General features: G+C 40.5%; 1 protein-coding gene across 1 annotated transcript in view; it reads right to left on the bottom strand.

Annotated features, from left to right (window-relative positions):
* Positions 1-16,877, bottom strand: part of CFAP65 (cilia and flagella associated protein 65) — a 173,670-nt gene that overhangs the window by 139,865 nt on the left and 16,928 nt on the right. The window contains exons 3-8 of the mRNA XM_088472350.1: positions 15,508-15,689; positions 12,715-12,817; positions 9,444-9,610; positions 6,330-6,529; positions 1,939-2,078; positions 1,159-1,381 (exon numbers count right to left, since the gene is read on the bottom strand). Of these exons, the coding sequence (XP_088328476.1) occupies positions 1,159-1,381; positions 1,939-2,078; positions 6,330-6,529; positions 9,444-9,610; positions 12,715-12,817; positions 15,508-15,689 (1,015 nt within the window). The remainder of the gene's footprint in view (positions 1-1,158; positions 1,382-1,938; positions 2,079-6,329; positions 6,530-9,443; positions 9,611-12,714; positions 12,818-15,507; positions 15,690-16,877) is intronic.

The following is a 16,877-nucleotide window of genomic DNA, read 5'->3' as shown; positions in this document are numbered from 1 at the left end:
GCAATTCTCTGAATGCTTTGGTTGTCAGTAGGTAACCCCTCTCCGACCATTCCAAGACCTTTACTCTATGTCTAGAACATGTAAAACACATTTCCACTCTTGAAAACATACAGTTGAAAAATAAATATGCCTCCCCTGTACTTATGTATTTGGAGTTTTTCCCTTGGGACCCTCATCCTCTGTGCTGGAAAATGCCCCTAAAGAACTCGCTCACAGCTTCAGTAGTGATCAGTTTGAGATTTTAGTTTATCATTATAGTGTGGAAATGATGCCGTGGACGGTTCCATCTCAGTGGAGGCCATAAGGTAGAAAAAAGGAGTCCAATGTGAGCATAAGGCGGGTGGGACATTCAATTTTGTAAGAGCTTCCAAAACTAAAAATGTTCTATAATGGCTTCTGACATATTCCTACTGTGTAAGCAATTTACCTATTCTCTACCAACACTTTGTGCGATTGTAGAAATGAGTTGTGCCTCCAGTTCTTATGTTTTGGGATAGCAAAATGGCTACTGACAGCCATTTCTATTCATGGTTCTTATGTGTGTATCAGACATGAAGTGGTATCAGGCATGAAATGGTATAGGAATGTGGAAGCAGACAGGCCATAAATCCTTTAGGCGTTGTCTACTGCGATGTACGCTTGTGTTAAATTTTAGAAGTCCTTATCAGTAGTTAACCAATAAAGTAGTTTGAAGTAGGGTTATGCCCATATTAGTAGAGTTAGATGGGTATGACAAGTAGGATACTATATAAACGAAGAACAAAAAAGCTTCCAGTGGCCTGCCTTATGCCTGGACCAGAGACTGCAGCTGGTGGCTAGGATATTGTTCGTTCCAGCTCTATTCTGAGAGGAGGCTCCTGGATCGTGTAACCATCTTATATTCCGAAGCTAAGTAACTATTATTCTTCCATATCTTGTTATCTGTTGTAATAAATTATATATTTTTTCAAGATACTGGTTTGTGTGGCTTAATTAACCTTCTGTATCCAAGAACCTTATCTCGTTCCACCGGGAACATCTTATAATGAGCTTCTCTGTTTGGCACTGGATTGGTATTTACGATACTGTACAACACTGCAGAATATGTTAACGCTAATTAAGGTTAATAATAAATAATACCACTTTAGTATTGCAATTTATGTTAAATGCAGATCATACCTTTACATGTTCCAGAAATCTTGAGCACTGTCTTAGTGAGATTACCGGCTGAGAAAATATGGAAATAGTCCACACTCTCCATGTCCACGGTACGTGGATGGAACTGCAGGGGAATTCTCAGCTTTTCTTGAGCTGGAACGACTCCACACGTAACATCACAAAAAAAGTTACAATCCACTTGGAAGGACTGCTTCTGTCGCGTAAAACTGAAAGGAGAGTCTACCTATAGGCGAGAATATATCAACATATGGTTTTACCACTTCCTGGGGGAGATGTCTTAAACCTTGGAGAGAGATAAAGTGCTAACCAATCAGCTTCTACATGTCATTTTACAGACTGTGTTTGAAAAATGACAGAAGCTGATTGGTTTGTCTCTCTCCACTTTATTTTTCTCCAAGGCTTGATACACCTCTCCCCTATCAGTTGTAGAGCTTATTGCCACTTAATTTAATTACATTTATTAAACTGTCTACACGCACAACAATACAGAAGGCTTAATTTGGTAATTTTAGTCCCAAGTCACTGCATGAGTGGCTCTGAAATAAGGAGCAATCACAACAAATATTGGATCAGAACTAGCAAAATATCAAGTTGGCCTAAGTCTGTGATCCTTCAGTTTATACAGTTACCACCTAACAAGCAAATTGGTTCAGTTATAGGGCAGCACAGATGGTGTAATGGAAAAACTTTTCCCTTAGAACGTAGCAGGGACATAATAAATAGTTTTTAAAGCATTCACAATGTATAGACTAGCCCTTTACAGATACCAAAGTGACATACCGCTGACAGGTTGTGTATTTCTATGATTTTCTCAGATACCATGCCCACTCCGACAGACCCGAACTGCAATAATGGTCCCTCCTCTCCAGTGTTCTGGCAAGATTCCCCCGGCACTGTCACCAGGAGATGGGGGTACTTTGCTGCAATAGAAAACACACTGTAAATGTGTAAGTGCCACAGACGGTGTTTTTGAAATGTTAGTCTTTACAATGATGTTAATGATACCGGCTTACAGAGCAATAGATTGCCCATCTTTGCTGTAAGTGTTGAAATAATATGGAAGTTGAAAGTTCTTTACTGTAAGTAGAGTTAAGTTATGTATAGGGTTATAGTGATTAGGGATGTGCAGGCTCTGATTAGTTTGAATTTTCCCGCCAAATCAGATTTTTCCCGCCAAAAATCAGGTCTCAGAAAGAGGCAAAACGTCATCTTTCACAGCAAACATCATCATTCCTGGACTTTTGTCCAGGAATGATGATGTTAGTCCATGAAAGATGATGTTTTGCCTATTTCTGTGACCTGATTTTTGGCAGGAAAATTCAAACTTGGCGGGAAAATTCTAACTAATCCGAGCCTGCACATCCCTAATCATGATATGGTATTATATATAAAGGAAACATATATTGGAAATTATAATTAATCAGGTCTATGATTTGTGACATGGAAGACAGTTTTCCACTTTCAGACAACTCTAAGTTACTAAATAAATTCCTTTTCTTTTTTCCTAGTATATGGCATAAAGCTGCATTCTGGATGCAGTTGCACCCAATGCAGATGTGACCCCATTCCCTTCTGTAGCTCAAGGGAGTCCCAGCAAGGGTTCAACCTGATTAAAGTGTCAGTCTGTTAATCTCACAAACTTTATAAAGGTAAACATTTCTGAAATTGAAATATAAATAATACATGTAGAACAGCAAAATAATGTTCTATTACTTAATATGACAAATGACAAAAGAAATAAGTGAGACTCTGATATAATCTGCCAAACTCATCTGAGTCGCTGGCTTTAGAATTCTGATTAGTCAGATGCCACTGGATAAGGAGGAAGGGAATAGCTGACCAATTTTTGGATGTTTGTGGTTTATACAATTTTAAAACATAACTTTTATTGGTATGAAAAAGTAAAAGCTTCTGACACTCATATCGTTAAAAGGTAGCGAAATATAGAAAATATATATAGAAAATACAAATATTGCGTACAATAAGTAAGAAAGGACATATACATATTAAAAAAATATAAAAAAATTTCTGACCAAGGTCAACGGTTATCCCTGCCAATATTACAACAAAAACTCCCAGACACTTAATCCTTTGGAATTTTTTCAAATCCGCCATTTTTTACAATCATTACCTCCACTATCTGTCCTCCGTGCCCCTACTCCTTTTGAAAATCTCTGTAGACATTACCCATTATCTAAAGGTCTAATTTCCCAGATCTATGCTTTTCTTTTAGACGCTACCCTTCCCTCTCTTAGACCTCACGAAACTGCTTGGGAACGAAATCTTGGTTCTCCTCCAGATGCTGAGGCCTGGGACGACATGAGACTGGGGATAGCCAAAAGTTCTATTGCAACCAAAATTAAAGAGAATGCATATAAAATTTATTATTGGTGGTACTATACTCCTGAGAGACTTCATAAAATGTTCCCATCCTCTTCACCCGATTGTTGGCGGGGCTGTGGCTGCAGATGTACTATGGTCCATATCTGGTGGACCTTTCCAATTATTGTCCCCTTCTGGTACTTGGTCAATAACCTACTACATTCCCTTCTGGAAGCTCCGATCTTAAAAGATCCTTGGATATTTTTATTGTGCTACCCACCCTTGAATATTGACAAATTTTCTAAAAAATTAGCTGCACATATCTTAGCAGCAGCAAAATCTCTTATTGCTCTAAATTGGAAAAAGACCTCCCCACCACTCCTCTCTGTACTTAAGAGTCAGATTTGGCATATTGCGACCATGGAGGAGATAACTTATTACCTCCATGATCGAGGGCATGTTTTTTCTCAAGTTTGGGCTCCCTGGCTGCTTGCTGAGCGCAGTCCCCCTCCTCCTTCCGCACACTTCGTGCATGGAACCGTGGGCAACGATTGAGGTTTACCCTCCAGAAGATGTCCGATATGTACTGATTCTCTAGATGAAATGTCGTGTTCTCCCCCCATCTCCCTTCCTCCTGCCCTCTGTTTACCCCCCTTCTTTTCTACCAAGTATTTTTGAATAGTTTAGTTTGTCTATTATTGTTTAAAAATATGGTCTGTATTGGGTTTTTGTGACCCTTTATTTGTTCTCCTTTTTGTGCTAAATTGTATTCTGATTGACCATTTAAAATAAAGAATTATAAAAAAAAAATATTAAAATACCATATGTGTGTTCCTTAATTGTAATAAACCAATTAATTACAGTATATTCAAAGATATTTGTATCAGTTTCAGGTTACTGCAGATCCATACAATAATCTCTAATCAGTTATATAGAGTGAGTGCATGCTATCTTGCGCATTCAGTCAAGTGAACAGTCCATAATTAATAACTTCCTTAATTATTAGGAAATGGGTTACCAACTAAAATTAACCATTTACAGTAGATCTAGAGAGGTATGTTTGTGGGACACAATCACCATCATATAATATTCTCTATTCACGTGATAATTACATAGTATTCTCTATTACTTTGTAGAGTAGATACACATTCAATAAAGTCACCAATGTGTGATAAATTACTCTATTGGTTATAGATCCAAAATAAATGGACGCTGGGCCTGATAAAGCAAGGATCGCTATTGAGTTCGCAGCTGTGATTAAGCACAGGGGTCTGCTGCGAAAATATGCTAATGAATGCAATTGCAAAGCCATCACACAGCCAGCATAGACACCCACTACCGCTATCTCACATCCGTAATACCTTGCAGTCTTACGTATACATCGAGTAACATAAGCCCATCACGCACAATGACAGTGGATGTGACCTGCTGCAGAAACTGTAAGTCTTGTTGAACGCAGTGAGTACTAAAGCTACGTATGCCGCCTCAGTGTCTAATTTATGCACGCCCATGCAACGGCGTTCAAACGGACAGGTACGCCTGCGTTTCTGCGACCACTCCCATGTCACCACCCCCAAATGCTCACAGCCTGTCACTCACTCTGCGAAGGCTTTATTCTGCTTGAGTGATCGCAAAGCAATCACAATTCTAACTCACGCACGCGCACTGTGCTGCATGCACCATCGATCGATCTGCATATGCTGTTGCAATAGCAATCCATGCTGAATCAGGCCCTCTTTCCATAAGTATATAGTGGATGTGATCACAATCACTAATTGATAAATATTGGTACTTTGGCATTTCATGTACCTATTAGTATATTACTAGAGAGTGAAGGTAGGGATGGGATTCACATCTATTTGTATCTACTCCGTACACTTGCAAAATACTACAATCTTTCAGCTGAATAACCTTTATTCCAGAAAACAATGTCTAGTCACAGAATGTACACAGAATATTTCATATCCCGTCTTTTCTAATTAAATAGTGATTCCATCCTCTTTGTACATTTGAATGTCAGAGATCTGTTTTTCTATTTGCAATGCATATGTCAATCACTAATCATGTTAATCTGGCAATTTCTGATAGTTCACACCAAATCATTTGTAGTTCATCTTTGTTCTAACACATTTGTATCATAGAAATATAATTCTAGTGTCACCGCAGTGAAACTCTCTTTCACAACGCATACAGGTACATCACTGGGGCAAGTGAGAACTGTATATGATATTTCATCAGTTGTGCATAAATCCATGTGATTACTACCACAGGGAAGTCATTTTGCTATGTTCAATCATCAGATACTTTGTTTATAACTCATCTTAGTAAATAGATACAATTAGCTACCCAATATCCTATCAATGTGAATTGCTTGTTTATACACTTGTGCTGTTAAGAAGATACAATAAAGTCAGTACTTATCTTGTGGTGGTTGTAAGATTTAGCCGACAGTCGACATGCTGTGGCCCCAGGTCTCTCTGATGTGGGGAGCCGTTTGTGCAGTGAGCTAAATGGATCTGATAAGTCACCTAACTACTCAGATCCCATGTGATTAATGTACATTTGCGGATCACTCCTGTGGTCTGAATCTTGCCCTCTGTGGCCACATCTAAGTGTCTCTACAATATTGTTGCAAATGAATATCATGCAATAGAAATGGGAACACACACTGCGAACACCAATGTGTGTTTCATTTTGAAGGTTTTCTCTTTTCCCGTTTGTGATATTAAATGTAACAAATTTAAAACAGCAGTTTTTTGCTGCAGTTAATATTTTATTAGCTCTTGAAATCCATGGTAATACTCCTTTAATTGTCACAATTTACTATTACTTGGATCATGCCTCCTCACCAATTGCAGTAAGCTGGATACTCCTTTCATATTCCTCATTCACTCCAAAGTGACAAGATGCAAGCACATTGTGTACAAGTGCGCTCTGTGGCTGGAATATGACCGTGGTCCGAATCTCACACCTGGGATCAAGCACCCCGCTGGCTGGGCTTAGCAGAAAAGGCTCAGGGACGTTCCATCTGAATTTTGTCTCCAAGTCACTAAAACATTTATGAAAGATTTAATGTGGGTTTATTTGTTTTCATTTAAATATTGCAACTACTTTTAATTGGACCATAAGAAAATCTCAAATCTTGCAGAACTGAAAATATGAAGAGCTGAAAATTCCTAACTCCATGGGGATAAAAATTACATTTGTACTCTTCAGCTGCCCAGAAGTAATCCATGTCACTAAGATATGAATATCTGCTTAAATTATTGCATAGACAGCAAAAGCACCACTGTCACAATATATAGAAACACTGTACTCTATCAAATATGCATTCCCATATGCCTCCATAACTTTTAATTCCTTCGAAATGTATGTGACTGCAAGTTGAATAAGTGAATTTGCAAAGTTTTTTTTCGCCAATGTCAGTAACACGCGGGCTAGCTCATCTGCTGTGCAATAAAGGTGAAGGAAATACTCCATCACATTTTACTTATTTACAAAAATGTGTAGTAAGAAGTCAGACTGAGCATTACATTTTATCTTAATGCTTCACTCATTACAGTTTTAGCTTCTGAGTATAGTTCTCATTTAGGACAGCTACAGTATGTCACCCCGTGTTCTGAGGTCTAGATGTGGCCATCTCTATTTTACTTTGCTGCCCTCCGCTGCAACTATGAATTTCCATCACATGTGGACATATATATATTCGGTGAATGGTCTAATGCGCTTGCAACAAGGTCTCTCATGCGAGCTGACATGCATGGACATGTCTGGACCTGCTCACAGTTGGGGTTTGCCCGAGGCCGCCACCGCACTGCATTCTTGTCAACAGAGTGTCCCGAGCAGTGTGCGTCAAAAAGCAATGGGGCAATTTAGTTCGTCTTCCACCGATTCCTTGCCACTGCGAAAGCGTGCAAACCAATCGTACACACATTTTCTACTCACAATATCCTGCCCATATACTTTCACCAACATTTTGTGCGTCTCCGTAGCCGATTTACCCAATTTGAAGCAGAACTTAATGTTGTGTCGTTGCTCCATTACTGTTCAACGCACACTGCTTGGGACACTCTGTTGACAAGAATGCAATGGCAGTGCGGTGGCGGCCTCAGGCAAACCCAGATATGTCCATACATGTCAGCGCGCATGAGTGACCTTGTTGCAAGCATTGCATACAGATATATCGGACCATTCACCAAACTTTTTAGACAGACCTCGTATTTACACTATAAGTTGAGGGAACTTAAGCTGCACATATACAATGCAGTTTAGTAGACATGGGGCCTGAATCAGCAAGGATCACTATTCTGCTTATACGCACGCAACGCAGTTGCTAATATCAGCGTTGATATGTAAATGTTTGCATTCGCATTGCGATCGCAGCCTAACATAAGGACACCCACTTCCCCTTACTCACATCTGTATACTTTGGCAACATAGCAAAACAATCGGTAACATCGGACCCAGACACAGTTAAGGCAGGTCAGACCTCACTCAGAAATTGCTTACTTCACAGCACGCTATGAGGCCTCAGGCTGTCTCTGGTATCGCAGTGGATAATATATGCATGCCCATGCAACGATGTTGAAATGTACTGGCATGCCTACGTTTGCCTGAACACCCCCCTTCCCCTGTCACCACCCACAAACAGCACTTCCTATCAATCACTCTAAGATGGGTCTGCGTCTCCACTGCATTTGCAATTCCGATTGCAGCGGCCGGTTGTCACAAGCGCACTGTGATGCGTTCGCATGCGCAGAACGCAACAATCGGTTGATTGCATGCGTTTAAGCAACTGCGATCCTTGCTGAATCAGGCCCTTACTCCAAATTGCCCTAAATTACAGTCGGTATCAAACTCAAACGGAATGAATCCCATTTCTGTGGCTATTGGAGAAATAGGAGGCCAAACACCTGTGCATGCAAAGCTTTATATTATTTACAAGATGTTTTTTTTTTTATATATATATATAAAAGTCTTATTTTATTTTTTGTTTAAGTTGAAAATGTTAAATATTACTAATGCATGTTTCAAAATATATAAATGTTCCTAAGAGAAAGTCAACAAATGTGTAATAAGTGGTGAACTTAATTAATAATATCTTTTTTCCCAGTGGTCCACACTTTACTGATGCTGGGCATACACAGCCAGATAAAATGTCTGTCAAACCGACAGACATCTTATCTGGCCGGCTGCCAGCCGCAGATGTCGCCGGCATACACTGTGAGAGAAATCTCACAGTGTATAGCCCGACATCCGCGCTCCGCCCCCGGGGGAGGAGACATTTCCCTGTTCCTTCCGTAGGAAGGAACACAGGAAATGTCTGTCTGTCGGCCACGCTGGGCATACACTGCCCGATGCGGCTGACAGTTACCGGGTAAATATCGCATCGGACGGGCATGCTGGACAATACTGCATGCCCGACCGAGCAATATTTAACCCTTGGTCGCCCGCACACACGCTACAATTATCGGGGCGATCCGCCGATATCAGGTGGATCGCCCCGATAATTGTAGCGTGTATGGCCAGCATTAGGAACACATAGAACTAACTCAGTCAAATAGAAAAAGAGACTGTGCAAGAGTGAACTCTGGGCCTGATTCAGAGTTGGGATTAGAGTGAGATATCTCTCTCAACTGTGAACCTGAACAAACCATATTGCAATGCAAGGGGTGTAAATACTTACATTTTTTTACATGTGGGGTAAATACTGGCTGATTTTGCATGTAGCCCACAAATACTGCACAGCTTTATTATTATTCAACAATTTAGATGTCAGTTTGGAAACACTCCTCCCAAATCTAAATCTCTCTGCACATTTTAAATCTGTCCCACCTGCAGTGCAGCATGGTTTCACCAAGATGATCAATTGAGAGAGATCTCTCACTCTATTCCCAACTCTGAATCAGGCCCTCTGGCTCCAAGGAACCTGCAAGGCCCATCTGTATGTAAGAAAACATTACCTCGCACTACGCAGGACAAACACGCCCTCTGATGTGTCATATACAGAACATGCTGGCAGACTAAGCTCCGCAGGAAACAGCAGCTTGTGGCACGGAAGGGTAGCTCGCAGAGTCACATAAAAACATCCTTCCTCTGTCTCGAAAGTGATTGAATCTTCATAGTCACGCTACAAATTGACACCCCAATTTAAACACAAAGAGTCAAATAACAATGAAAGCAATTAAAATTGATCACACATGTACATGGAGATTGATAAAGACTTTCTACATATTAAAAATGGCACATAATCTGAAGTTCCCATGAATTAACACTGTATTGCTCAATGTAGAGAAATGGGCCTTTATATAATGAAACGTCCCCATTTTCTGTTGGCATCTAATGTTTAGTGACTCCAGTATGTACATGAGAGGAAGAAGATAGATTCAGTGGTATTCTAGTGAAAACATAGAGATGACCCTGCCACTGTGCTTTTGGGGAGAATAAAAAGGTAATGATTATATTACATTTCTATTTGAAACACAGATTTTCTGTACATATAAATAAAGGAAAGCTGTATTGGAGATGTAATTCATTTATCTCTGTAACCACCAATAGAGATATGGCTTAAAATCATTTCACAAGCCTAACATGCAATGATGTTCCATAGCAGCAGTATCATTAAAAACATGAATAACTTAAATAGAAACTGTCCCAAAACTATATTTTTGTGGGTGGACTACAAAGAGTTAAAATAAAATCTTAGCACTTTCTTTCCTTTTAGGCACCGTTTGCCGTTTCCGTAGGGTTTCCCACTGGTTCCAAGTCCACACTCCAAACCGGGAACAGGATAGTGGAGTGTAGATTGGGATTGTTATATTCACTGGGGACAACAGTGGATCCAGTGAACAGACAATTGCAGTTATTTTTAGCTGTGGGTGGATTTGTCCTATAACATACGAGGGTCATTCTTATATGGTACGTCACTTCCCACAATAACCACTAGATGGCAGTGGAAGACAAGTAACTAGAAAACTGACACGCACTCCTCTACTTTTGAGAAGCAAAAATGAACTGTAGAAAAAGCATATAATTGTAGGGTCATGAACCAGAGTAAAGCTCCATATAGAGAGTGCAAAGTCTGAATTACAGTAGTAATTTATGCGGATCCTGCAACACATTCTTTACAAACTGCAAATGTACAGTAACTCATACCAACCAATCAGCAAGTACATATGATTGCATTTCTGCAAGTTAGGCAATGAAAGCAAAACTCTGATTGGTTGCATCCTGGTAAATGAAACAACACATAAGGTGATCATTTCACTTAATAAGCCTATATCAATTTCCCCAAAACAAGATGAGCAAGATAACAAAGTATTTATAAAAACACATATGTACGATATACCCTTTCACTATATACAGTATAATGCATGGAAGCAGGAAGCACGGATGCAAACAAATTTATTTATAAAAATCATCACAACAAATACTAAAACTAATATTACTACTAATAGTAATAATACTACTACTACAAATAATAAATAATATATTACAGGGGTAGGCAACCTGTGGCACTCCATCTGCTGTGTAACTACACATCCCAGCATGCCCTGCCATAGTTATGTTGTTAAGGTATGCTAAAACTGTGGCAAGGCATGCTGGAATGTGTAGTTTCACAGAAGCTAGAGTGCCAGAGGTTGCCTACACTTGTAATTCTACTACAGGTTGAGTCTCCCATATCCAAAATGCTTGGGACCAGGGGTATTTTGGATATCGGAATATTCCGTATTTTTAAATAATTGCATATTATATTAAAATGTCTAAGGTATAGGGCCCAAATCTAAACACAGAATGCATTTATGTGTTATATACACCTTATACACACAGCCTGCAGGTCATTTTATACAATTTTTTCAATAATTTTGTGCCTCAAGCAAAGTTTGTGTACATACATGAAATTTATTTATGTGTCATATACACCATATACACACAGCCTATAGGTCATTTTATACTTTATTTTTAATAATTTTTTGCCTTAAACAAGGTTTGTGTACATTGAACCATCAAAAATCAAAGTTTTCACTATCTCAGTCATGCTAAAAATATTCCGTATTTCGGAATATTTGGATATGGGATACTCAACCTGTATATAAAAGCGAAAATTTGTCCTTCTGTCTTTTTATACAAATCCACAGTTTACAAGCCAAGATCATGAAATTTTAAATACGAGCGTATTAAAATACAGCCGAAGCAACTAAAAATTTTTTAAATTGAAATTAATTACTGTTCATTTTTAATTAATTAAAAACCACATATTTTGCTGGATGCTCATTGTGGGGCCTTGCACTCAGTACTGCTGTCTGCTGCCTCCAGTGGTGATATTTAAGAACTTTTGTCCTTCTGTCCTTCTATACAAATATACAGTTTTCAAGCCAAGATCGTGAAATTTTACATACGAGCGTATTAAAACACGGCCGAGGCAACTAAAATTTTTTTTTATTTAAATTAATTACTGTTCATTTTTAATTAATTAAAAAAACAAAATTTTTGCTGTACGCTCAATGTGGGTCCTCACGGCATATGGGTAGGGCCTCGGAGCTTGCATTTTGTATTGTCATGTTTTGTCATGATCTTAATGTTTATTATCGAAGAGAGCTTTAGCAGGCTTTCCCAACATTCTCAGCTCTCTAACTATGCCAAATTACGCAACAACATTGACTTCTCTCTTCGAAATGTGTCAAAATGATGACTTTGCAAGGACCCTGCTGTACTGTGAGCTGCCAAAATATTACACATGGAATGCTTCTCCCAAAATTTTTATGCGCAGAAAACAGGGAGTCGCTGTAGATGGTCATCCTGGTATCAGAGCAACAGAAGCTCTTGGCCGTGTTTACACTGTATATCCGACACATTTTGAATGCTTCTATCTCCGAAGTTTGCACTTCTATCTCCGTTACAGGTCCTACTTCCTTCGAAGACCTTAGGACTGTTGATGGGAAGTTTGTCATACTTTTCGTGAGGCCTGCCTAAGGACAGGTTTGTTGGAGGATGATGTGTAAACAAACATTCTTAAAATCCTGGGCAACGCCGGGTACTCCAGCTAGTATTATATAAAGTCTTTCATTGTTATTTTTGGTAAATGATCTTGTTTTAAGTAATAAACTGCTGCATGAAGGAAGGAAATATTTTCTAGTGTTTCTAATAATAAAAATATTATGCTTAAGCCAGTGAGCCTGTACTGATCAACAAAGAAAACAGTGTGGATTCTAGGTGTAATTGAGCAGGCCATACCTTTTCCAGGGGTCGGAAAGTGACAGGGAGAGAACAAGAGGTTCCTGCTCTCAGTGTAATGCTCTGCGGGAACAATGTGCTGAAGAAAGCTGTGACTGGAGGACTGTCAGATAAACAATGCATAAATGGTTATTAGTAATACAATACCTTTCACAGTAGACATAGGTTTATGTTATCCATCTCTGCAAGTTATAAACAGGGTCTTCTGTCATGCTTTCAATAAACAGAATAATACTATGTTCAATGCAATTCAGAACCTCAATTTGCCTAGTGCACATAATACTGTATTACTATATTATTATGCTTCTGTGCTGTAAGAAATGTGGATTTATTTTTATTGTATGATACCTTACGTACAATGGACCTGATTCCGATGTGGATGGTAATGCACAGATGCAGGCAAGCGGCTGTGCAATACTGTACAATTAAAATGCAAATGCAGCAGGTGATGTCTGTAGGAAATAGACACGTCCTGCATACATCTGTGATCCAATGCATTGCTTGTAGGCACCGCTTGGGATCACCATTGGTGGCGATGGTCGCTGCCCTCGGTCAGTCTGCGAAAGACGTAGCTTACTAAGCCTGGCCATCGGAGCCCTTCTGCTGAGTCCAGGAAGTCTGTGTCTGACGACACAGACACTGGGCATGGCACATCTACAATACAGGGGAACCCCCCCAATACAGTGGAGCTCCCCCGTTTTGTACAATGATCCTGGTCGCCGATGCGGCTAAGGGAGAACTGCGAGCGATCAAACAGGACCCATTCTGCACATACGCAGAACGGGTCCTGCACAGACTTAGAACCATCGGATTTGTACGTTATCCATTGGGTTTACGTACAAATCCGAATCAGGCCCAATGTATTCTATGTAGCTGTCCAATATGCTGGGACTGTGGTTTAAAACCCAACCAGGGTACTTGAAGTCTGCTGGATCTGCCTGTGTCAGTGTAGAAGACATATGAATGAGTATATGACACTTTAGCATTTGTTTCATACGGGCCCAATTATCATTGAATATTTGAGGGAAAATCCCAGAAAACACCAGTTTTCAGGGGTTTACCTCAAATATTACGTTTCCCCCGGATGTATCCAGGAGGAACCGCAGCAGGTATCTCCAATACCTGCCGTGATCCCTCCATTCCCACAGGCAGCCGCATCCCCCATAGGTTCCTATGGGGGATGCGATGCTGCCAGATTTACCAATATCCAGAATGCGATGCATTTCCGATATTGGCTCCCGCAGCTGATGCCATCTGAAGATGGCGTTAGCCGCTGTAGCCTATGGGCTACCACTGCATAATTAGCCGGCGGAGGGTTCCCCACCTGGCAATGGCCGCCAGTCACTGGAGCCGCGCAGTCCCGGATGATACATCCGGACGAAATGATTGCAATTCGATCATGGGCGGTACTGACATGTCCTGATCGCATTGCAAATGCGATTATTAATAAATGAGGGCCTTAGGGATAAATGTACTAAAATAATCTTAAAAGGGAAAGGTGTTGCCCATAGCAACCAAACAGATTGAGCTATAATTTATCTAGTATAGTCTTAAAACTGATAGTTAGAATCGATTTGGTTGCTAGGGGCAATACATACACTTTGTTTTTTTTAGACGTTTTAGTAAATCTACCCCTTAGCGAGAATACTTGTGTGAATCATTTGTTTTAAACGGAATTTATATCTTCTACTTAGTTCAATGTATTGTCTCATACATGCAACTTTTACCAAATGTATTACATTTTTTATTAAGTATATTAAGCATTGGGCAGACAGGTGTGGTATGACTGGTCGAAAGTCTGAAGGTCGACACCAGAGGGTCGACATGTTCTGAATGTCGACAGTCAGTCAGAAGGTCGACCACCAATATGTAGACTTGTATTTAGGTCAACCTGGTTAAATGGTTGACACATTCAAAATGTTGACATTTCACACGTCGACACAAAAAAGACGAAATGTTTTTTTTTCTTTCCTATTTTAGCCTAACCCTAAAAATCATCACAAAAACCATTCGCCCACATTTTTTGTCGACATGTTAAATGTCGACCTTTTGAATGTGTCGACCAAAATACATGTCTACATATTGGTGGTCAACCTTCTGACTGTTGACCTTTTTCATGTTGGCCAGTTGACCAGATACCGAACAGACTTGTTTATTTCCTATGGCCTAGGATACAACACAGTTATGTCCAGCAGCACAGACAGTGTAATGGTTAGAATTACTGCCTTACAGCACTGAGGTCATGGGTTCGACTCCCACTACTTCTCCCTGTGCTTGCATGGGTTTCCTGCGGGTACTCCGGTTTCCTCCCACACTCCAAAAATATACTGGTAGGTTAATTGGCTCTCAACAAAAATTAACCCTAATGTGTGTGAGCATGTGGTAGGGAACATAGAGTGTAAGCTCCACTGGAGCAGGGACTGATGTGAATGGACAAATATTCTCTCTGTAAAGCACTGTGGAATATGTGTGCACTATATAAATAACTGGTAATAAATAAATAATAAAAATAAATGTCCAATGCAGAGAACAGATAAAAGTAACCAATATGTTAACGTTTTCTAAAGGACAGAAAAATATTACAATAAAAAAACGTTTTACTGTCTGAAGCTTTTTGCGAACCTCATTATGCAAATGCTTTTTCATACAATAACCTTGAGGAAATTAGAAGCCAGGAAAACAGATTAAATATGGATCTATATATTATGGCTTCTGTCATGTGGACATCCCAACGTTTATTTACTGCAACAAAAACAGCTAAATTGCACCCTTCATTCTAAATCATGTCATCACCTGAATTTCAGTTTCTGTGTCCTCAGTCGGATATTCTTCAGGGTGAGGGTTTTGGTAATCTCCTTGCCTAGATCCCAGTCCTGCCAGTGTAAACACTTGCACACCTCAAACCCCAGGACATTGTCTTTCTTCCCCTTTCTGCGTATGAGAGTACTAGACGGCAACTCAGTGGAGACATTTCTCTGTAACACAAAGTGTAAAACAAACATTGTGCAACACAAACAAAATTAAAGTGTACCTGTCATGTCATGCACACATAATGGAGCCAGACAATTTGGAGGAAAAAAGACTTAAGATTCTATTTACATCATACTTACCTGCTCTCCCAGATAGTGTTAATGGACAAGCATGAACTGAGACCACGCATGTGCATTGCCGGAGGGGACACAGGGGCTAGGGGAGCCCGTACTCCGGAACTTCTCCCAATAGGGATGAGTGGGCCACCAGAAACTAATGCCATCTGAAGACAGAGGGCCTGATTCAGAGCCGGACGCTCTGACCAGAACGCTCGCTCTGAAACAGGGCCCTCCTCCATTAAAATAGAGCGTCCTCCTGGACGCTTGTATAGCTGTGGGTCACCACCCACAGCATATACGAGCGTCCAAAACGATGGTCGCAATGGTCTTGACCATCGCGACCATCGGACTTGCGACGGAGACCCTGTGGTAGGGTCTCCCTGCCACAAGCCCTGGAGTGATTTTGCCATGGGAACGCCTCCGTCTGGCAGGCACGCCCCCGGCACGCCCACCAAAGGGGGCGTGCTGTCAATCAACATCGACAGCACGCCCCCTTTGGTGCGAGACCCGGAGCGACAGCCTGGCTGTCGCAGTCCGGATCTCGCGCATGAGCACGACGGAGCTCCGTCCGTCGTGCGCATGCGCAGTGGGGAACATCGACCTACTTGCGAGCGTACTGCCGCTTGCGAGTGGGTCTGAATGACCCCCAGAGTCAGTTCCTGCAAGCAAACTCTGAAAAACCTTCAGTTATCAGAGTTATCTGAATACAGGGCGGCCACATCGGGTCCATAATAATGGAGCTGCTACTTGCTGTAATACATGCGAAAACTAGTGTTTCCATATGTGTAATAGGCCCAAAAGGGATCACGAATAGGCCCCCTGATCTCCAATATCTTCAGTTCTGATGAGCTCCTGAAACTTGTACATAGGCTATATAAAGCATTAGTGAATTTAATAAAAAATGATTATTAGTAAACCCCCGGTTTAAGCTTTTGCTTCCTTATGCTCTTTTTATTTTATGCCATATACCAGTGGTTCCCAAACTGTGCGGTGTGGCACCCTGGTGTGCCTCGGGACAATTGCAGGGCTGCCTCAGGTTGGTGGTACAGCACCAAATAAAATTATATATGGTCA

The sequence above is a fragment of the Taudactylus pleione genome, unplaced genomic scaffold (genome assembly GCF_031769625.1).
Source record: "Taudactylus pleione unplaced genomic scaffold, aTauple2 ptg000122l, whole genome shotgun sequence".
NCBI classification, from domain to species: domain Eukaryota; kingdom Metazoa; phylum Chordata; class Amphibia; order Anura; family Myobatrachidae; genus Taudactylus; species Taudactylus pleione.
Note: the sequence above shows the minus strand (reverse complement) of the source record. Positions and strands in the feature narration are given on the sequence as shown.